Below are 23,517 nucleotides of genomic sequence, written 5' to 3'. Positions count from 1 at the left end.
CTCTCTAAATTCTGAGTCGCTTCAAATCGGAGTTAATGGTTAAAGAAGTAACTGATGTAATTAGTTGAAACACTATTCTCTCAGTAAGTCTCGATTTTGTTTTACCATTCCTGTGGGAGCCTCCTCTGCACCTTAAAAGCTCGGCTTTCTATATAACTTGTTATATATGCCTGTTTGTTTAGATTTTACCAGATTAGCATTGCCTTACTTATATGCCTTTTGAAGCTAACTTTTCAAGTTACTGCCTTCCAATAGTTCTAATAAGTATTAATTTATTGAGTATCGATAAATCAAATATTCTACTGCCCTTCCTTGTCTCTCTGTTCTAAATTGATGATATCTTGGCCATTATACTTCATTGACTATGTAGATAGTGGGCAAATTGAAGCTTTTTTTTGAACCTTGTTACACCAAATCTTTAGAGCATTTTGACCTGTGATACTGGTATATGTATTCTGTACCATTTTATTTTGGTTTGAGAAACAAATATGTAAGTGACAAAAATGATATATAGTATGTACTCTAGGAATATGGTGGGAAATTTGGGATAAATGACAACAATGTTCCTGTAGAAAATCCGGAAATCTAGAGAGAAGAAAACAATAATCCCCAAACCTGGAAATTCCTAATAGTATTTCTGTCACTGTCAATTTAAAGAAAACTATTTTGTGCATAGTTATTTTGTCCAGAGAGTAATGTAGTATTTTCCCATGTGTTAGTATTATTTTACCATCAATTTTTATGGTGTTAAAATACATATAATTTCCATATTTTAGTTACCTTGTTAAATTTTACTCGGTAAGTCTACTGTTCTTTACCCACCCTCATTATTCAAAATAAAAATGTTAAGTTGCTTAGCTGTGTGTGTGTGTGTGTGTGTGAGTGTTTGAGATAGGTCTCGTTCTGCCAGCCAGGCTGCAGTGCAGTATCCTGATCAAAGCTCACTGCACCCTAGACCTCCTGGGCTCAAGCAATCCTCCCAAGTAGCTGGGACCACAAGTGTGCACCACCGTACCTGGCTAATTTTAGATGGGGTTTTGCCTTGTTGCCCAGGCTGGTCTCCTAAGCTCAAGCAGTCTGCCCACTTCGACCTCCCAAAGTGCTAGGATTACAGGCATGAGCCACAGCCCAGTGCTTTGTTACTTTAAATGTAGCATAGGAGTCCTTTTTGCGTTAGGGTTGTTACCCTTATTGGGAGTTTTCAGTTTTCTGGAATATCAGTGGCACCTGAAATGGCAGTTTTTGGATCTGCTCTTTGTGAATTAACTATTTTTGAAAGCAAGTGAAGCATTATGGAAAATTTTAAACAGATTTGGGGATTTTTGTAAATCAAGTTTGAGAGTTTCAGAAAGAGGAGGGAAAGTTAGTTGGAAAGGAAGAAACAAGGAACCTAAAAACATAATGTAAAAGTTGAATTGTGAGTCACTAGAATTATGTAAAGCTGCACTTTTTATTTGTAAGCTCTACTATAGTTGGTATTTGATTTTTATTAAAAATAGCATCACAATTTTAATGACTGTGATGCAGGACTGTCTCTGAAATTGTTTTAGTTATTTAAAGTAAACACACATGGAAATTTGTTTTTTATTTTTAATTTTTTTGTATAGAGATGGGATCTCTCTGTTGGCCAGGCTGGTCTTGAATTCCTGGCCTGGAGCTTTCCTCCCACCTCCGCCTCCCAAAGTGCTGGGATTACAGGTGTGAGCCACTGTGCCAGCCTGCAGTGTTTTCTTGTCTTTGTTTGTTTGTTTGTTTTGAGATAGTCTCGCTCTGTTGCCCAGGCTGGAGTGCAGTAGTGTGATCTCAGCTCATTGCAACCTTTGTCCCCCAGGTTAAAGTGATTCTTGTGCCTCAGCCTCCTGGGTAGCTGAGATTACAGGTGTGTGCCACCATGCTCAGCTAATTTTTTTTATTTTTAGTAGAAACGGGGTTTCACTATCTTGGTCATGCTGGTCCCGAACTCCTGACCTCAAATGATCCTCCTGGCTCAACCTGAAGTTTAAGCAGGAATTAATCAATCTGTTTATTTATTGAGATGGAGCCTCACTGTGTTGCCCAGGCTGGAGTGCAGAGGCACGATCTTGGCCCACTACAACTTCTGCCTCCTGGGATCAAGCGATTCTCCTGCCTTAGCTTCCCAAGTAGCTGGGACTACAGGCGCCGACTACCACTCCTGGCTAATTTTTATATTTTAATAGAGACAGGGTTTTACCATTTTGGCGAGACTGGTCTCAAACTTCTGACCTCAGGCAATCCGCCCACCTTGGCCTCCTAAAATGCTGGGATTACAGGCGGGAGCCACTGTACCTGGCTAAGCAGGAATTTAAACTGCATCCTGATTTACCCAATAGATACACACTTGGCTATTATGATTTTTTTTGTTTTGTTTTTTGTTTGTTTGTTTTAGTACTTTTAAGTGTAATAGGTCTTTTGAAAATAAAACAGGTGGCTGGTCTTTTGAAAATAAAACAGGTGGCTGGGCACGGTGGCTCACGCCTGTAATCCCAGCACGTTGGGAGGCTGAGGCGGGTGGATCACGAGGTCAGGAGTTCAAGACTAGTCTGGCTAACATGGTGAAACCCTATCTTTACTAATAATACAAAAATTAACCAGGTGTGGTGGCACGTGCCTGTGGTCTCAGCTACTTGGAAGGCTGAGGCAAGAGAATTGTTTGAACCCGGGAGGCAGAGGTTGCAGTGAGCCAAGATTGTACCACTGGACTCCAGCCTGGGCAACAGAACAAGACTCCATCTCAAAATAAAATAAAAGAAGTTATATTTCACATTTTTCTCTCCTCCTAATCTCCAATTTCTAATGTTATAATTTTGACTGTTCTGGGGACTATATTCTTACAGTAATTGCTGAGAAGTTTTGTTTGTGGCTCACACCTGTAATCCCAGCACTTCAGGAGGCTGAAGTGGGAGGATTTGGGGACTATATTCTTACAGCAAATGATGAGAAGTTTTGTTTGTGGCTCACACCTGTAATCCCAGCACTTCGGGAGGCTGAAGTGGGAGGATCACTTGAGGCCAGGAGTTCGAGACCAGTCAGGGCATTATAGCAAGACCTTGTCTCTGATAAAAATAAAAGTTAAAAAATTTTTAAAAATTAGCCAGGTATGGTGATGCGTGCTTATAGTCCCAGCTACTCAGGAGATTGAGGTAGGAGGATCGCTTGAGCCTGAGCCTGAGCCTGAGCCTGGCAGTTGAGGCTGTAGTGAGCCATGATTGTACCACTACACCCCAGCCTAGGTGACAGAGTGAGACCCTGTCTCACAAGACAAAAAAGAAATTGTTTTTATTTCGTGCTAGTTCTTGTTGGTTTTAACTTTGAGGCACATTATCATAGCACCAGTTTTTGCTTGTTTATATTTCTTGACAGACTATAAACTCCTCGAGGGTTAGAAACTTATCTTGTTCACCAGAGTATTTCATTTATTATAAACAGCATCTCATGTAGTTAGATGCTTAATTAGTGGAAAGAAAGATTAGAGAGACATAATATCAAAGGTAAAAAATGATTATCTCTAAGTACTGAAGTTATAGCTGGTGATTAATCATTGTTACTATTTTGAAAATGGTGAAATTAATTCCCAGAAGGAAAGAGAATACAAAAACACAAGTCATGGCGCTTTGCCATGAGTGTTATCTCTGAGTCTTAACTTGTGCCCTCTGTCTTTCTTCCTAGGATAAAACCACTGTAATCCAGGAATGTAGTAGATTTTGGTCCCCAAAGGAAAAAGGCACTGTGAAGAGAAGGACTTATACTTAGTCTGAGGCAGCATTGGACCTCTTGGGAATAAGAAATAACAAAGATGCGGCTAGGCGCGGTGGCTCAAGCCTGTAATCCCAGCACTTTGGGAGGCCGAGACGGGCGGATCACGAGGTCAGGAGATCGAGACCATCCTGGCTGACATGGTGAAACCCCGTCTCTACTAAAAAATACAAAAAACTAGCCGGGCGAGGTGGCGGGCGCCTGTAGTCCCAGCTACTCGGGAGGCTGAGGCAGGAGAATGGTGTTAACCCAGGAGGCGGAGCTTGCAGTGAGCTGAGATCTGGCCACTGCACTCCAGCCTGGGCCACAGAGCAAGACTCCGTCTCAAAAAAAAAAAAAAAAAAAGAAATAACAAAGATGCTATTTTCCTCTCCTGAAGGGTAGGGAAATCAAGAAAGAGAGACAAAGGGAGAGACAAATGTTGGAGGTTACCTTATGGATAGTGGTTAGGAATGTATTGTTTTGCTGTTTGTTGTAAGTTACTTTTTTAATAGTGGCATTAATTTTGGTCCCATTTGTGTGGCTAAGAAAATTTATTTCAGGTTAGTCTGATGGTAGTGAGTTGTCAGAACTTATTAACATTAGTGTCACTAATTGGTATACAACTCCCCACTGCTAAATTTGGCTAAAAAGAAAATTTATTTCATGGTGGTTGATGACAAAGATGACTTTTTAATAGTTATTCTTGTGTTTGCTCCCTTAGCATTTGACATTGTGCAGCAAAGAAATGGTTATGGAGAAGCCCAGTCCGCTGCTTGTAGGGCGGGAGTTTGTGAGGCAGTATTATACTTTGCTGAATAAAGCTCCAGAATATTTACACAGGTAAATTTTAAACAAATAATTTGGTATTGTTATCTATTTTTTTTCTTGGGTATTACTACATATATTTTGCATTTCCTGTCTCATTATCTGACAGTATGTTTGTAAACATGTCTAAACTGTATTCAATATTTTATTCATTTGATGGCAGAAAGTGTTTTTGACTGCAACTCACAGTAACAAAAACACTTTATGTTATATTCTAGCACATAACACATTCATATATATATATGCACACACTTACATGTACTCTAGTATTTTACTTTTAGAGTCATGGTCTTGCTCTGTCACTCAGGCTGGAGTGCAGTGATGTGATTATAGCCCTCTGTGGCGTCAAACTCTTGGCCTCAAGTGATCCTCCCAGCTTGCAGCTTGCCTTCCCAAAGCACTGGGATTACAGGCATGAGCCACCAAGCCCAACCTTTATTTCATTAAAAAAATCAAAAAAACAAAAAAAGCCTTTGGGGGTGGGTGGTGGAGAACTATATAAAGTTTAGACGAGGCTGGACGCAACACCTCACACATGCAATCCCAACACTTTGGGAGACCGAGGCAGGTGGGTCACTTGAGGTCAGGAGTTTGAGACCAGCCTGGCCAACATGGTGAAGCACCGTCTCTACTGAAAATACGAAAGTTAGCTGGGCGTGGTGGCAGGCGCCTGTAGTTCTAGCTACTTAGGAGGCTGAGTTGGGAGAATTGCTTGAACCTGGGAGGTGGAGGCTGCAGAGAACGGAGATTGTGCCACTGCATTCCAGCCTGGGTGACAGAGTGAGGCTTCATCTAAAAAAAAAAAAAAACACACACCATATCTTGGCTTTGACCAACCAATGGGTTCCAATATGCAATTTAAAATCAGCAGCTTAAATCTTTTTTTTTTAAGTTATCCCAAACAGTGTTGGGGAATGGATCAGTTAAATGATTATACTGTGAAAATTTGTATTTCTTCTAATCTGTAAAGTAGTATTCCTTTGTAAAACAGCAGCAATAACCTTATTTACTGTTTTAACAAGAGGTAGACATCTGTAGGCTTGTTTTTTCCAGAGATCAAAGTGAAATTGATTTATATTGTGGGTAGTATTTAATTTTTGTTCTTGATGTATCTTAGCAAGTAGAAGATAGGTGAAACTCTTACAAAAGTTACACTTTGTAAGTATTGCAGAACACACTGGCCAAATGGGTTAAGGATAAATATATTACCACTTCCCGTGAGAAAGGCTGTTTAAAAGACTTAAATTCCTTTATCTGTAGGTCATCTTAATTAGCATTTTAGTAGCAATTTGTCTTGCTCTTTTGAACTTACATGTAATCTGTTTTATTCAAGAAGACGTTTTTATATTTAGTGTTTGCTAGACTCTATTTTTAATTACTTTACATATGTATATTATCTCATGTATTCCTTATGACAGTCTTTTTTTTTTATTATTTGAGACGGAGTCTTGCTCTGTGGCCCAGGCTGGAGTGCAGTGGCCAGATCTCAGCTCACTGCAAGCTCCGCCTCCCGGGTTCACACCATTCTCCTGCCTCAGCCTCCCGAGTAGCTGGGACTACAGGCGCCCGCCACCACGCCCGGCTAATTTTTTTATATTTTTAGTAGAGACGGGGTTTCACTGTGTTAACCGGGATGGTCTCGATCTCCTGACCTCGTGATCCGCCCGTCTCGGCCTCCCAACGTGCTGGGATTACAGGCATGAGCCACCGCGCCTGGCCTCCTTATGACAGTCTTAAAGTGAAATTACTTTTATTAGCTCTTTATCTATTAGACAGTTGAGGTTAGTAATTCATCTTGGATCACTCAATAAGTAAACAAGCTAACCATAGCCAATATTCAGGCCCAGTTCTGAGTAGTGTCCCCAACCACTTTATTATAATGTAGTATATATAAAGTGTAACTAACATGTATCTTCCCCTCAAATAAATGTAAAATGAATAACTGTATGTCTTTCTCTAATTGTAAAAATAAAGATGTTTTTGATGACAGTGTATGTGAGGGAGTTTGGGGGAAGAGATAGAATTAATAGGGCCTTTTGATATCTGAAATTTGGTCTTTTCATGATACAGGGTTTTTTGTTTTCTTTAGTGACCAAAAAAAAAAAAAAATTAAAACAATAAGGCCCTACACCATCATGTTTAAACAGTAACAGACTTGTTTTAGACCTAGCTTATTTGACCAATTTCTTTCTTAATGAAAATTCGTGGATGGGCCAGTGGCGCAATTGATAACCCGTCTGACTACGGATCAGAAAATTCAAGTTGTTTTAATTTTCTACTTGTGATAAGCAACACTAATACATATCCTGAAACATGCATTATTTGTGCACGTTGCTAGTTAGTTATTTTCTTAGATACTTTCCTGGAAGAATTAATGCATCAAAGAGATATGATCATTCTGAGACTTTTCATGTGTATACACACAGATACACAGCCAAACTGTTCTATAGGAAAGATGCCAGTAGTACATGAGAGAAAGTAGTGTAAATTTAATAGTAAGAGTAGTGGCTAAAAGCATGGACTCTCAAGTTAGGCTAGGTTCTTATCTTGGGTGCCCCACTTGATAGGTATATTACCTTAGGGGAGTTAATTTAACCTCTTCTGAACCGCAGCTTGTTTATTTAGATACTAGTACTTCATGAGATTGTTAAGAAAATTAAGTCAATCAGTACACATAATAGACTAAAAACATTGCTTAGCATAAAGGAAGCTCTTACATGTTTTATTACTGTAGGAGTTGTGTTTTCTTTGTGAAAAAATTAACTTCACGTCTTTGAGCTTCATTTAGAAAGATTCTAATTCTAATTGCTTTGGATAATGCCAATAAAAGACTAATTTACACATACTTAGGAACAGTACAAAAATATTTAAAAAATTAGATGCTGAAGTAATTTTGGATTTTAGACTTTATCTCTGAATTGTTTCAGTTATTTTAAATCTAAACAGTTTAAGCCTTTAGAATTAGTAATCATTTGGAGATCTGAATATAGTATTAAACTGTGATTCCCAAACAAATCTAGATAGCTGAATCTTTGTATCTGAAGAGAAAAACAGGGTCAGTTACTATAGCATCTGTATTTAGAATGTACTAAATAGTCAAAAATATCCGATTTTTCCACTTAACAAAAAATAGATGTGATAAGAATTAGATATGAATATCTAATGATTGTCTACTTACTGTGCCAGATAAACTAAGAGCATTCTATGTGCATTACTCATTTAATCCTTACAACGACCCTGTGTAGTAGTTCCTGTTCCTGTTTTAAAACCAAGGAAACTGAACTTAAAGACCTTAAGTAATTTACCTGTCCAAGATTACACAACTAGTGACAGAGCCGGATCCGGAACCTAGTCTATGACACCAGAATTCTACTGCCTCTTAGGCTTCTCTTGACAATTCAGTGTTAATCATTAATTACGGTTTTGCAGGTTTTATGGCAGGAATTCTTCCTATGTTCATGGTGGAGTAGATGCTAGTGGAAAGCCCCAGGAAGCTGTTTATGGCCAAAATGTAAGTATCAAATTCATATATAGTTTAGAAATGTTGTGTTAAGACAGAGATTTTAAAAAATAGCCTTCTTATGTCCATGGATTTTTTTTTTTCAATATGATTGTTACTGGTAACTGAAATTTGTGTTTGATAGTAATTGTCAACATAAATTGTCAGTAGTTGTTCAGTTTGACAATAATTGTGAGACATGCTTTGAGTTCTTAAACATCATTTTTGTGTGAAACATGGTGTTATACTGCGATGGCTACAAAGGAGAGAACAGTATGTTTTATATCATTGATGTATTTTATACATGACATAGTTAAGACAGTGTATTAAGTTTATACAAATCTGAGCTAAACCCTATGCTATAGGAATGCCCAGAAACATATGTTTCCTATGACCTAACAGGGAAGGAAGACTTTGTGTAGAGGATGTGAGACTATAAGATTTGGCCTTACCAAATAAGGAATTACAAGTAGACAAAAAATAGCATCAGCAAACACACAGTAAAATTATGTGTAAGTTCAAGGAGCAGACAACATATGAGAATGACTAAATACTTACTACAGAAAAGTGGGAGACAGCTGTATAAAGCCCAGATTACTGCACAATATCAGAGAGCTATTGTGATTTCTTCTTTAGGAGCATTAGTCTGGCCGTGATGCATAGCATGGTCAGTGGATTCAGTTCAGTCAGGAAGATTAAGTAGTTAATACTGTGGAGTTGTAAGGAAATCAATGAGGGTAGGTAATAGTATTGTGTAGGTAATGCAGTATTACAAGAGTTTATATTTTTCCCTCCCTCCCTAATAAAGGATATACACCACAAAGTATTATCTCTGAACTTCAGTGAATGCCATACTAAAATTCGTCATGTGGATGCTCATGCAACCTTGAGTGATGGAGTAGTTGTCCAGGTCATGGGTTTGCTGTCTAACAGTGGACAACCAGAAAGGAAGTTTATGCAAACCTTTGTTCTGGCTCCTGAAGTAAGTTTCTCATTTCATTTAGTTTTCATTTATATGGTTGAATTTGGCTGTTGCTAGTTGGTTTGAAGTGTCCAAGGGTTTCTAATAAATTTAGATTTGCATACTGCTATTTTTGAAGAATTTGTGTTTGACCTGTTGTTTGAGTGAGTGAGTGTGTGTGTGTGTACATATGCTTTGACTATTTGGAATTATAAGTCAAATACTGATATAAGCTTGTAAATGGATGGTTAAGATTACATTAATACAAAAACTATATTGGTATATTTGAAAGGTTACATTTGAAAACAAAATAGAAAAGTTCTGTTGGTTTCTTTTCTATTAAATAGCTGTTTCTTGAGTTCTAGGTTGGTGCAAAAGTAATGGCGAGTTTTACTGTTGTATTTTTTTGAGTGACCTTTTTATTTTATATAAACATCATAGCATGTTCAGCATTGGAAAATTATATTGAGTCCAGATTTCTAGCATTAAAATGAGAAATTGTGTATGCCATGTAATTTGCTCTTTTATATAATACCAGATTTCTGGGTATTTATGGAATAAATGTTGTTTCCTATAGGGATCTGTTCCAAATAAATTTTATGTTCACAATGATATGTTTCGTTATGAAGATGAAGTGTTTGGTGATTCTGAGCCTGAACTTGATGAAGGTGAGGTTACTTTGAAGATACGAAGATAGAAGGGTTCTGTTGGTACTCTTTATGGACTAATTTCTATAAGTATGACATTTATGGAAATTTGCTTCTTTGTTGTAACTGAGTCAAACATCTTTTTTTGTGGTTTTGTTGTTGTTGTTGTTATAAAAAGATGTCCATTGTTTGAGATTATACAAAATTTGGATGTCAAGAAAAAAGGTTTCCCTCAGTCTCATCCTCTGTAGATAACCAAGTTTGGTACCTATTGGAGAAGGCTTTTGGATTCTATTCTTAGCAGCATGTATTTTTATAAATGTGGAATTACACTGACTTAAAGCTTCCTTTTTTTTTTAATGTAGTATGTCTTTGTTGGCTGTCTACGTTGTGGCTATGCCATAATTATTTAATTGATCTTCCATTGATGTACAGTGGTTAGTTTCTTTATCATTATTGCTGTATTAAATAGATGTGACGAAGGAAGCTAAATTGTGGCTTTAATATAATTTTTTTCCTTTTACGAAAATATTTGTTTGTTTTCTAATAGAGTACAACAAATATTAAACTTCATCCTTGCTCTCCAGTTTTTGAGAGAACAGAGGATATTGCAGTTGAATGCCTTTGTTAAAAAAATAAAAAAAAATTTTTTGGGGGCCGAGCAAGGTGGCTCACACCCAGAATCCCAGTGTTTTGGAAGGCCAAGGTGGGTGGATCACTTGAGACCAGAAGTTTGGGACCAGCCTGGCCAACACAGTGAAAACCCCATCTCTACTTTAAAAAAAAAAAAAAAAATTTAGCTGGGCGTGATGGCTACTCAAGAGGCTAAGGCCAGAGAATCGTTTGAACCCGGAAGGCGGAGGTTGCAGTGAGCCAAGATCACACCACTGCACTCCAGCCTGGGCAACAGAGCAAGACTCCATCTCAAAAAAAGAAAGAAAGAAAATTGTCAAATTTTCTTTTTTACTATCATACCACTTCCTTAAACATGTTAAAAATATATTCATTAGAAATTGTGAAGCCTCTTTAAAAAAGATGTGCTGTTTTATGTATTGTCAGAGTCAGAAGATGAAGTAGAAGAGGAGCAAGAAGAAAGACAACCATCTCCTGAACCTGTACAAGAAAATGCTAACAGTGGTTACTATGAAGCTCACCCTGTGACGTAAGAATAGTATTTGCAAGGTTAAATTTGGTCTGAACTATGTCAGCAAGGTGGTTTTTGTTCCTAGAATTATTGTTGGAAGTAAATTCTCGGTAAAGTCACCTATTAGGTCAGTATTTGAGTACCTATTGTATATATGCAAATTTGGAAAGAATTGTTTTATTTAATCCAAAAATTGAACATGGCTTGCACCAAAATAGTGGTTCCTTACTGATAATGTGGAGTGTTTAAGGCAACACAGAGTAAGCATTTTATTTTTATAAAAGATAAGGTTTATAGTTAGCATTAAACATTCTTAGTAATTCAGTTTTAAAATGGTGGGGTTAAAGAACTGCTACTTGAGAGTATTATTCCTTCTGTTTTATAGTTCTTTTTGGAATTTTGCTTTGAATACTTTGTAGATCTAGAACAGGTTATTGGCATATAACTAGTTACACCTATTGGATTAGAGAGAAATTGAATTTTGTCTTGAACTCCCACTAAAAAGTGAACTAAATATTTTATTGTAGTAATGGCATAGAGGAGCCTTTGGAAGAATCCTCTCATGAACCTGAACCTGAGCCAGAATCTGAAACAAAGACTGAAGAGCTGAAACCACAAGTGGAGGAGAAGAACTTAGAAGAATTAGAGGAGAAGTCTACTACTCCTCCTCCGGCAGAACCTGTTTCTCTGCCACAAGAACCACCAAAGGTTAGATCAAAGAACTCTTTAGACTTACAACATCACATGTTCAAATTTGGTGCTGTTAATGAAGTATGACCTTTCTCTATTATGTTAAATTGTTTAGTAAATTACTTTATGTATATGAAAGAAGCTGTGGGGTTTTTTTTTGTTATCTGAGAAAATGTTATTGTTTCCCTGCCCCGCAAAATACCCCTCTAAGACTGAAATTTATAACTTAAGATGAATCCTTGTGTGTATGCATTGTTTAGTAACTTAAATGAAATTATTTGGATCCATGTATAGAGCTGTCAGTTGTTCTTTCATTTTGTATTAAATTCTCTGAGCACAGATGCACCAGGAATCATGCAGTTTCCCAACTTAAACAAGTTGGTCTGTAATTAAAAGAAGAGATACCTGTTGTTTGTGGTTTAAATGGGATCAGTTTCCTTTCTACACCAATTAAACTATCTTGGAAAGATGAGTGACATCCTTAGTGTATCATGTAAGCCTACCTGAAACTTCTTTTATCTTTCTTCAAAGCCAAAGGTTAAAGTATATTTGGGTAGTGATAGGAGGAGATTCTTTGTTCAATTTGTGAATGTCAGAGTTTCCAGCTAATACTCTCTTCTTTCCTATCCTTCCCTCTCCCCTTAACACCATCACACACCCTATCTTACCCCCAAAGGGGAAATAAATTGTTTCTGTTAGGTTCAGGCTTTTCCAGCATGTTTGTTAGTGGTTTTGTTTGCCACTTGCTCATCTACTTAGAGTACGTAGGAACTTGCTTGTGGTTTTATTTAGTAGTCAGACAAAACAGTTACAAATAAGCTTGCATAATGAGATTTTGAAAGCTGGCACATAGACTGGCATGTGTCTGTGTGCCTTTCTTTTAGGAGTCTTCCAATATAGAGCAATAGTTTAGAAATGAAAAGAAAATATATATTTGGAAGTTTCCCTATAGGAATGTTGGTGGTTTTCCATGATTAGTAGTCTAGGTTTGTTGCATTTCCTGCAGGCTTTCTCCTGGGCTTCAGTGACCAGTAAAAACCTGCCTCCTAGTGGTACTGTTTCTTCCTCTGGAATTCCACCCCATGTTAAAGCACCAGTCTCACAGGTAACCAATCTGTGAACACATTGGATTGTATCCTTGTTACATTGCCAAATGCTTATTTTTTAAGTACTTTTAAAAATGAGTCAATCAGAAATTATGGATTAAATATACAAAAAACTTGTATTGTATGTCAGTGCACCCACTTTAAATGTCAGATCTCCATTCATCATCTACATAGGTGGTATTTGGGGTTTGGGTGTGTGAAATACAGATTAAGTTGGTTTTTACCAATATATAATATTGTCATTTAAAAGGCTTCTTAAAATAACAAAAAGAATGTTCCTTTTTCAAAAGCTTCAAATTCTATTTAGCAAAAATATTTTAGGTAAGAAATTTGGAGAGGCACAAAGTAGTGTGGCGTAATAAGGAATCGTTTTTTTTTTTAAACAAACAAAAAAAACCAGGAAACTTTTTAACATACGCTGCCTAAGCTCTCGCTGTGTAAGTGGTTCACACCACTTAATTGAAGCCTGTACCAACTTATGACTGTAGTGTTCACCTTAACTGATCATTCTAGTATTCTGCTTTTTGTCTGTTTGTCATCTTACCCATTTCAGAGCTTTCAAAAATGTGAAAATAAGACACTGCCTACCTAAGTGTGTTAGATTTAGTTTAGAATGAACTAAATTATAATTAAGTTTATCAGCATATAAAGGGTGTCCAATTTTTTCCCTACATTTTGCATTAAGCTTCATTCCACTAGAAAATTTATGTTTAAAATGTTAGTGTATAAATATATCTTTTATACATTCTAAACAGTGAAATTTTGAGGTTTTAAAAGTAATTTTTGGTGGTTCTGGTGTGGGGACAGGTAATCAGCTACATAAAAGTAGAATACGCCCATGATACTTTTTTTTTTTTTCCCATTTGGATATTCAGGAAATACATGGTTACCCTTATGTAAGATGGTCACCCAGAGTTCCATCTTAACAGAGGAAATTAGTTTGTGCAGTATTGTTTGTGCTTTTCAACCCATCCGAAGACCCAATAAATGACTTTTGGTCCTTCTTTTGGAATCTTCATTTCCTGTCAGATTTGGATTTGGAACCTTTGGATTATTTTATTTCAGAGAATTTAAACAGTTAAAAGTTAAAATAGCTTGTGCTTATGCCTTTGATATGTGCCAAGCATTGTGTGAAGCACTTTTTATTCATTCTCAGTGAATTCTCACAACCACCTATGGGTACTATTATTTCTATTTTAGAGACAGAAAAATTGAGGTCTAGAGTAACTCACAGACATTTATGTACATAGTAGGGGTGGGCTTTGAAGTCATGCAGTTGGACATGAGTCCGTATGTGGCTCATGTAAATGTTTATTTTTTTGAGACAGGGTCTCGCTCTGTCGTCTAGGCTGGAGTGCACTGGCAGTGGCAGTGGCGCTATCTCGGCTCACTGCAACCTCCACTTGCCCAGCTCAAGTGATTCTCCTGCTTCAGCCTCCTGAATAGCTGGGATTATAGGTGCCCGCCACCACGCCTGGCTAATTTTTGTATTTTTAGTAGAGACGGGGTTTCGCCGTGTAGGCCAGGCTGGTCTCAAACTCCTGACGTCAAGTGATCCACCAGCGTTGGCCTGCCAAAGGGCGGGGATTACAGGCGTGAGCCACTGCGCCCAGCCTCATGTAGACTTGATGCAGTTCTCCAGCACCTTGGTGTGGAGAGTTGTGTATCTTATCTGTATTTACATCAAAGAGGACTCTAAGACATTCCTGATTAAATCTTAGCCTCTTGCCCAGAAAAATACCTTCATATTTATCTTAAGTAATTTTCCTTAAGTGTGTATTTTTGAAGTTAGTCTTCAAGGTGTAGGAAATGAAGTTGTATTTCCTATGCCACCCCTTTAGTAAAACAAAAATTTTAAATGTTTAGAATTTAAACTTTAAAAGAACTTCTAGTCTCTTTAGGCTATACTTGAAATGGATTCATGATATTTGTACTTGATTTAATACTCCTTCAATTTTAGTTTGTTGCTTTTGTGTAGTATTCGTTTCCTTGTACTTTGAACATAGATTATTGAGAAAAGGAAATTAATTCCAGGGTATTGGTAGGCATTAACTTAGAAGTAGGTAAGTTAATTTCTTGAATAAAAGATTTTGTCTGGAAATTTACTAGCTCACCTAAAGAACTTATGTTTAATTGAAGGGCTTATTATTTGTGGTTATACCTGCTTTTATTGACTTGATTTGATGGTTCTGTACTTACTTGATATTCTGTTTGACCTTCATTTGTGGGTTTGTCATTTGATCATACTTTCTGGTTGCATGGAATTAATTTTAAGGCCCTCTACTGTGTGGCATATTGGCCATTTTATCTGTTCAGAACAACTAGTTTTAATCATGAAACTGGAGACCTGAAAAATTATAAGGATGCAGCTGGCTTAGTTAACATATGTCAATCAGTTACTGAAGGAGACAGTGTTAGCTTTTTGTTCTTGTATTTTTCTTAAATTGGCATCATCAAATATCTACTTAAAGTCAGATTCCTAAATCAATGGCATGAATTATTTGTAAGATGTTGGAAATTATTAATATTTAACTTTATCTGCTTTTAATTTTCGTCCTTAAAGAATAAGGAAGAACTTTATTTTGCTACTTGTAGTTACTCGTGTTTCGATAATCCATTTTGAAAAGAATTTAAATCAGTCAAGACCAGGGCCTCAAGTTCTTTGATAACATTTGGATTGGATGAGTCTAAGGTTTTTCTTAAATTTTGTAATAAAGGTACATTTATTATTTTTATTAATTGCCAGTAATACACTCTTTTTATTAAACTTTGACGCAGTACATTTATTTTCTAATTCTGTTTACATTCATACTGAAGTATGCTTTTAGACCCCCTTAGTTGAAGTTTCTAAATAACTGCCTTTTCCAGCACCACATTTTGCATCAAATTACTGTATAGAATTAAACCCCAAATACAGATAGCAGTGGTCTCAGGGCTGTCACTTACATATCCTTGTCAGACATAGAACATTATCTTGCATGTTTTGGGTCAGAGAACTAAAAATGTAATTTAATTTAAATGAACCAATAGTTACTGAACATCTATGTCTAATAGCACTGTGCTTGGTTCTTTGGGTGATGTAAAAGTAAGTTAAGATATGGGCCTTGGGCACTGGTGTGCCTATAGTCTCAGCTACTTGGGAGGCTGAGGCAGGAGGATCACTTGAGCCCAGGAATTTGAAGTTACAGTGAGCTATGATTGTGCCTCTGCACTCCAGCCTGGGCAATAGAGTAAGACTGTGTCTTTCTAAAAAAAATAAAAGATACAGACCTTATAGGAGTAAATACATATAAATAACAACAACAAAACCTGGAGAGAGTTAAAAATATTCATTTTGTAACTAGTAGAATTCTAGAATATGGTAAGCAACTTCATCTTGAGGGAAATAGGACATTGACAGAGGAAAACAGAATTTAGGAAGAGGCAGGCAAACCTGGTTAAACTGTTAGCATAGGAGTTAATATTCCTTTTGGTTACAGTGGCTGAAATCATTTACATTAAATTGTCATTTTTGAAAGAAGCATTTTGTGTCAAAATTTGTCCTTGTAAATTGCAATATCTGTTATATAAATGATTAAAGAGTTTGTGTCACTGCATAGACTGAGATCCTCAGAGATGACCACTTATTTATTTATTTATTTATTTTCTTTGAGAAGGGGTTTCACTCTTGTTGCCCAGGCTGGAGTGCAGTGGCGTGATCTTGGCTAACTGCAACCTCCGCCTCCCGGGTTCAAGTGATTCTCCTGCCTCAGCCTCCCAAGTAGCTGGGAATACAGGTGCCTGCCACCACGCCCAGCTAATTTTTTGTATTTTTAGTAGAGACTGGGTTTCGCCATATTGGGCAGGCTGGTCTCAAACTCCTGATCTCAGGTGATCCGCCCGGCTTGGCCTTGTGCTGGGATTACAGGAAGATGACCGACCATCTTTAAAGATGGGACTGAAATTACTAGCTTTCTGAGTTGAGGACATGTTCTCCATACTCTCTTGGGTGTTTTCAGCATCCTTTGTAGGTTCATATATTTGTCTCTCCTTGGACCATAAATATTTGGGTAGTAGAAGGTCTGAAGAGGTTGGGAATATTGAAAATGCTGTTGTCTTGAGGAAAAGGTAATAGCAGATGCCGATGTAATTTTGTTTTAAAAATAATTATATGTTTAATTCAGCAGTTGGCAGAAGCTTTTGGGAGGCACCTTAAATTGTCCTATTACTCCCAACCCCCTAGTTAAGGAAAATCGTTGGGGCCAATACTTCAAATGCATATTTTTCTCATAAGGAAGAACAGTAGGAAGCTAAAGGACTTTTAACTATTTGAGATGCTACATACAAGTTTCTATAAGTTTGTCATTTTTTAAATATGCATTTTAAACTTAAAGGTAGCAGTTTTAGGTGTTCGAGCAAGCTAATTTTTATACTTTGAACTATAAAAATATTGATTTTAAAGATTATGGGCAGAGATTTAGGCAGTACTACTGAGCACTATTATATTTAAAGGATAGCAAACTAGATTTTTAGAAATTATGTGTTATGTATTCTTGTCTGAGATGAAGACAGCTTTTAATTTTGTTTATGTATTTACATGGAGTGGTTCATCTTGCATTTTTGTGATTTTTTTTTTTTGGTAGCAATACCTTTTATGCTATTTCAGTGTTGATATAACTTTAATGAAAAAATGTGACTGTAAAAAGCAGCTTATTGTGAGTTACACAGCATTAAGTGGGAAAACAAAAGCTACCTACAGTCCTAGATTGGTACAGAATATCTTGATAAAAATTTATTTTTCTCATACATAGGACACTATGTTAAAAACATTCTAAACTTAAAACTGCTGTTTTGTCTGCTAGTGACTTGTTGTTAGTTGCTTTGGTTGGTTTTTCTCCTGTGGAGTGTTTTTTATAATGTTTTTTTTTCTTTATATTTTAGCCAAGAGTTGAAGCTAAACCAGAAGTTCAGTCTCAGCCACCTCGTGTGCGTGAACAACGACCTAGAGAACGACCTGGTTTTCCTCCTAGAGGACCAAGACCAGGTGAGTCAGCTCTTTTATAGCCTTTAGCATTTAACATTTGTAAGGTTGGAAAACACTGAATTTAAAAAAACCAAGAAACTATGATGTGTTCTATACACAGACCCATATAGTCTCAAATTGCTTAAAGATGTGATGTGAGCAATCCACTAAAATAGTGTCTGGGACCGAATAACCAATTTTTAGGGAGGATTGGTTGACATGCCATGGTGACATATTTTATGGTGACATTTTGAAGGTGTAAAAGACGTTAACAAGTCTTTTTTTTTTTTCTGAGACAGAGTTTCACTCTTTGTTGCCCAGGCTGGAGTGCAGTGGCACCATCTCGGCTCACTGCAACCTCTGCCTCCCAGGTTCAAGCAATTCTCCTTTCTCAGCCTCCCTAGTAGCTGGGAATATAGGCATGTGCCACCAGGCCCAGCTAATTTTGTATTTTTAGTAGAGACGGGGTTTCTCCATGTTGTTGGTCAGGCTGGTCTCGAACTCCCGACCTCAGGTTATCCACCCGCCTCGGCCTCCCGAAGTGCTGGGATTACAGGCGTGAGCCACTGCGCCTGGCCTAGTCACTGGTTTTAAGAGTTCAAAACCAAGTTGCCAATAACCTACTCTCTCAGCACTCTTATCTCTTCACAGATAAACAATAAGCACATTTTGATTCTTAGGTATTAAGTAAGTTGCCATGATTTTTGACTTCTTTACATTGTTAGCTATACATGTAATACCTTTATTTGAACTCTGTAAGAATGTTTAGATTGCTTTGGGGAGGAGATGGGAGAGATGGAGATAGTTTATATCACATTTACAATGTTAATTTTTTTTTTAAAGTGATGCGTTACTGAACTAGAAGTCCTAAATTTGTCACTGATTAAACTTAGGATCTGGAGTGAGACCCTTAAATTCTGAGCTGCTTTTATGTCAAATATTACACAAATTATTTTTGTATTGCCTATTTTCCTCACTGTGTTCCTCGTGTTATTGGGAGAATCATAAAATTTTATGTATATCTATATACATATACACTAATATGTATAGACTACATAAATGTGATAATTGCTGTTAAAATTTACTGATTTACTGTAATGTCATACAGCCAAAGAATTTTGAATTTCAAAAGACTAAGCAAATATTTAGTAGAGCTGTACCTCACTGTCTGAACTCTGCTTGGTTCCTGGGTGATGGCAACAGTTTGGTTAAGGAGGAATACCTGTACTGGTATTTGATTTTTGTATAATCCAGTAGATCTAGAAGAAGCTATTTTAGCAACCTAGTCATTGTCCTCACTTTACATTTTAGTGTCATGCTGTTTTCTAACCTACTAGTAATAAGTAGTTTTGCCTCTTTTTCAAGAAGCTCACCTACTCTTATTAAACTAAAACAGGAATATCAATATTAAGTGATTTTTACATTCATTCTGTTGAAGTAGTTTTTATGATATTGTAAACTTTAATATCTGCTCTGTTTCTGTTCTCAGGCAGAGGAGATATGGAACAGAATGACTCTGACAACCGTAGAATAATTCGCTATCCAGATAGTCATCAACTTTTTGTTGGTAACTTGCCACATGATATTGATGAAAATGAACTAAAAGAATTCTTCATGAGTAAGTGATTTATTTTGCTGTAGAAGTTTTTAAATTATTTTAAATTAAGAGGCATATGGAGCTTTTTTAATGACTATTTTTAAAAAGTGTTTCTCTGTTTATACTGTGTCCAGCTACCAGACTCACCTTAATTGTGCAGAAGGGAGTAGACTATCTCAGAGATGTTTCTCAGTGACTGCTTAGTGTTGATTTCGCCTGGCTCGATAGTGTTTAGAAGAAACAGCTGGATAAATCAGTCATAAATTCAGAGATAAAGAATTCATTTGGCAAACGGGTCACTATATTAGGAGAAAATACATTGTCTTTCCAGAGTTATACAGTTTACTTATGAAAGGACTAACAGATGCAGAAAGGTAACACAACAGGCAGGCAGGCTACTTGGTATCTTAGGTTATTGCCTGCTTCAGTAAATGTACGTTGGCTATCACTGTGTGTAGAAGCTTGCAGGTTTTATTTTAAAATGGATCAGGGAGATTAAGATTATTCATCCTGAACAGTTTGAGCCATCAAGGTATTCTGTTAAAAATATTTAACCCTTGATGTAATGTATATTTTCACAGGTTTTGGAAACGTTGTGGAACTTCGCATCAATACCAAGGGTGTTGGGGGAAAGCTTCCAAATTTTGGTTTTGTGGTTTTTGATGACTCTGAACCAGTTCAGAGAATCTTAATTGCAAAAGTAAGTGATTTAAAGGGCATAATTCAAGACTTTATTATTTCGTTGTATATATTAATTTCGGGTATTTAAAAACCATAGAAAATCTTTTAATAATAAAGCTAAAAATAGTTATTAAATGGTATTTATGCAAAGAATAAAGATTTGTTAGCAGTTTGTGGATCATTTTAAATTTTGTTACTTGCTTTGCTGAAGAAGGTGGGAAAGATTGCATGTTAAGAATTTTGGCTGGGTATAGTGACTCACACTTGTAATCCCAGCACTTTGGGAGGTTAAGGCAGGAGGATTGTTTGAGCTCAGGAGAGTTCAAGACCAGCCTGGGCAACAGTGAGACATTGTCTTTACAAAAAAAGAAAAATAGTCGGCCATGGTGGTGGACACCTATAATCCCAGCTACTCAGGAGGCTGAGGTGGGAGGATCACTTGAGCCCAGGATGTCAAGGCTGCAGTGAGCCATGCTTGTGCCACTGGCTGTCACCAGCCTGGGTGACAGCTGAGACCCTGTCTCTGGGGGCGGGGGATTATAAAAGTGTTTTGTTCCTTATGCTTATCTAACTTACCTGTTCAGAGTAATACATTTCTATTGCTGTCTAACCTGCCCATGTAAATATTTTTCTCCTCTTTTATAAAGCCAATTATGTTTCGAGGGGAAGTACGTTTAAATGTTGAAGAGAAAAAAACAAGAGCTGCAAGAGAGCGAGAAACCAGAGGTGGTGGTGATGATCGCAGGGATATTAGGCGCAATGATCGAGGTCCTGGTGGTCCACGTGGAATTGTGGGTGGTGGAATGATGCGTGATCGTGATGGAAGAGGACCTCCTCCAAGGGGTGGCATGGCACAGAAACTTGGCTCTGGAAGAGGAACCGGGCAAATGGAAGGCCGCTTCACAGGACAGCGTCGCTGAAGCTCCACTGTTGGCAAAGTCTTGGCAGTGGTACATTATTCATCGTGTTTGCATTCTTGTTAATTTTTTTTTGGCTTTGGAATGTGACACAGCCTTTTTGATCATTTCTTTGATGTGAAAAGCATCTTTTGGTTATCAGTTAAATTGAGGTGGACATTATTTCCCCAATTTCACAACAGGATTCACATTGTTAATTTATAAATCTAGACTTGGAGAATTAAGGACTGAGAAATGACCATATCTTAAACTATCTACGACAAAGTGAACTTAAAAGGACATGCCCACTGAATTCAGGTCCTTTGAGTCAAAAAAAAATCTTCTGCTGCACATTTTGTTTAAGTGTTACTGTTTCTGCCTGTTAATGTTGGGAACACAAATAGTGCAATTTGTGCAATTGGAGAATCTTGCCTTTTTTCTTGGCTCCCCCCAAAAATACAAACCAACAGAAACTTGTTATGCACTCATCAAAATGTACTAATGAGTACTCTGAACTCATTAACATTGACATCTACAACAGGAGGCAACAGGGAAAAAAATCTTTCATCTTCTTTTCCGGTAGAGAATAGTTTGTGAAATGATGAGGGCATTTTATCTGCTTGCTGTGACCAGCGTGTGTACACATAAACCTTAACAAGACTACAAGTATATTCCAGAAGGAAGTCATTTTAGTTATGAACTAAATAACAAAAATTAGAACTTCAAATGCGATGGTCTTGACTATTAGACCAGATTTAGTAGCTCCATATCTAAGATTTTTCTACCTGCCCCTCTTCAGTACAGGGATGGCTGGCTGCTCAACACACTCCTCCTCCCCTTTTTTCCTTTCTTTAAGCTGTGTACAGTGAAAATTGTCTTTACTGTATTTTTGTTCTCTGGTAATGTAATAAGCATGATGGTGCCTTCTATTAATACATCATTCCAGTCTTGCTGGTAATTTTGTACAGTATAGTGTATGAATTGCTGTGCTGCAAAGCCAAACAGCTGCAAAATGTTGGAAAATCATCGAAATGTATAAAAATTGCAGTATCTTTAAAATCAGTAAAATGGACTAGCATATTATTTATCTTGTTCTTCAGTTAACAACTTTGTGTTATCTGTGGGAGGGAGGGAGTCTTGTGTGTTTGTAGGGAGAGGGAAGGAGGAAGTCAGTTATTTGAGTAAGTCTCTAGTTGACTTTTCTCTTAGCTCGAATGTGGACCTTGAAACGTATCACTTCAGGGCCTGGAAAAGTCAGTCAACTTGACGTACATTTTTAGTGACATTTTAAAAGCAGTCAGATTCCATAAATGGCAAGTAAGCCTGAAGTGAGGATACTGCAATTTTCGGAGAAAAGAACAGCAGCTCTTTAAGTGTTTGCATTTTCTATTTGGGGGGCAGGGAACTGTCATTCATTTTGCACAATTCTTGAACTGATGTCAGCACCCGAGTGGCTCCTGAATTTAAGTCTGGGACGACATCTTTTATTTTTACATGAATCTTTAAACAATTCTGTGAGCAGAGTTTGTAGCTGCTGGATTATTGTCTGTCTTTATAGCAAGTTCCAGTAAACCACAAGTATAGCAAAGCTTATCCAATTTTGTGCTTGGAGCAATCAGTACATACCAGTTTCTGATGTTTCAGGCAGGAGTGGGGTAAATAAGTGTGACCACTTAAAGCTGCTCGTTAGCATGGAAGACTTCTCCATTCTATCTTTGTAAAACAGACAGGATATGCACTTGACATAGTAGCAAATTGGTTCTGAATTAGGCAACTGTTTGCTATTTAGTAAACTAGCAAATGATGCCTGTATTTTGTTTTTCATGTACTGGGCAATATGAGTAAAATCTGTCCCTTTTTCCCCTTTTGAAAGAGGTCTTCCATGTTTGAGGGAAAGTCTTGCACTATTGGATATATTTTGGGGATACAGATTTTCATAGTTTCCATTTTTGGGGGGCGTAAGGAATTTTTTCTTTTTTTTTTCTGTTTGAAACAGTTTTATACTTTCTGATGTATAGTACTTGAAGTTCTTACCAGAAAATTACTTTGGAGTTTTGAAGCCTTTATTAATACTACTTTTAAAGAAGCAGTTGTTTTATTGTCATTTTTTTTCCCCAAGCATATTTTCTTCTATTTCTGTTTATATATATATATACACACACACACACACATATATATACATGTATATATATGTACATATATATAATTTCCAATTCAGGATATTGCCCTGCCATCCATGAAAACTGTTCTGGCACCAAAAGTAATGACAAATGTTAAGTGTAATAATAGAAAAGTAGAGCAAAGAGCCATTCAGCTTCAGTCTTTACATACCATGAATAAAACATTAAAACATCATATGGAGAAGTTTACATGGTGATTGTTCACCTGCAGTACTGTGGACTTTCAACATTTTGTCCTCTTTTCAGTGAAACAGTAAAAATATTCATCTACCATTACTGTTATTTGCTGATTTTGTTTTATTTTTTGATGGTAATATTCTATCCTTATGACACTATTGCAACCAAATTGGCTTTACCATCTTGGCTTTAGTAGGTATAGAAAACAATGGATTACCATCTTTATTGCTGTAATGTGTTAAGCATTATATGCTAGTAGAATCTAGTTTAATTGTTTCAGGTGGAAAGTATTCTTTGAGTTTCCATATTGAATGTGTTTGGACTAAACAAACAATAAACTACTGATGTCTGCAGCA

The 23,517-nt window shown here is 36.9% G+C and overlaps 1 protein-coding gene across 4 annotated transcripts in view; it reads left to right on the top strand.

Moving 5' to 3' along the window:
* G3BP2 (G3BP stress granule assembly factor 2) overlaps positions 1–23,517 on the top strand; it is a 91,843-nt gene extending 68,326 nt beyond the window's left edge. For 3 of the 4 annotated variants that reach the window (XM_073017412.1, XM_007998921.3, XM_073017411.1), the window contains exons 2-11: positions 4,478–4,596; positions 8,011–8,092; positions 8,889–9,062; positions 9,619–9,709; positions 10,748–10,850; positions 11,360–11,540; positions 17,549–17,651; positions 19,120–19,248; positions 19,809–19,927; positions 20,556–23,517. In XM_073017412.1, coding sequence (XP_072873513.1) covers positions 4,502–4,596; positions 8,011–8,092; positions 8,889–9,062; positions 9,619–9,709; positions 10,748–10,850; positions 11,360–11,540; positions 17,549–17,651; positions 19,120–19,248; positions 19,809–19,927; positions 20,556–20,828 — 1,350 coding nt within the window. In that variant the 5' untranslated portion in view covers positions 4,478–4,501 and the 3' untranslated portion in view covers positions 20,829–23,517. Of the gene's footprint in view, positions 1–4,477; positions 4,597–8,010; positions 8,093–8,888; positions 9,063–9,618; positions 9,710–10,747; positions 10,851–11,359; positions 11,541–12,528; positions 12,628–17,548; positions 17,652–19,119; positions 19,249–19,808; positions 19,928–20,555 lie in introns of all 4 variants that reach the window. The other variant, XM_007998922.3, reaches the window with a different exon arrangement.

Source organism: Chlorocebus sabaeus, chromosome 7 (assembly GCF_047675955.1).
Source record: "Chlorocebus sabaeus isolate Y175 chromosome 7, mChlSab1.0.hap1, whole genome shotgun sequence".
In the NCBI taxonomy this organism is placed as follows: Eukaryota; Metazoa; Chordata; class Mammalia; order Primates; family Cercopithecidae; genus Chlorocebus; species Chlorocebus sabaeus.
This window is presented reverse-complemented; position numbering and strand designations above follow the sequence as displayed.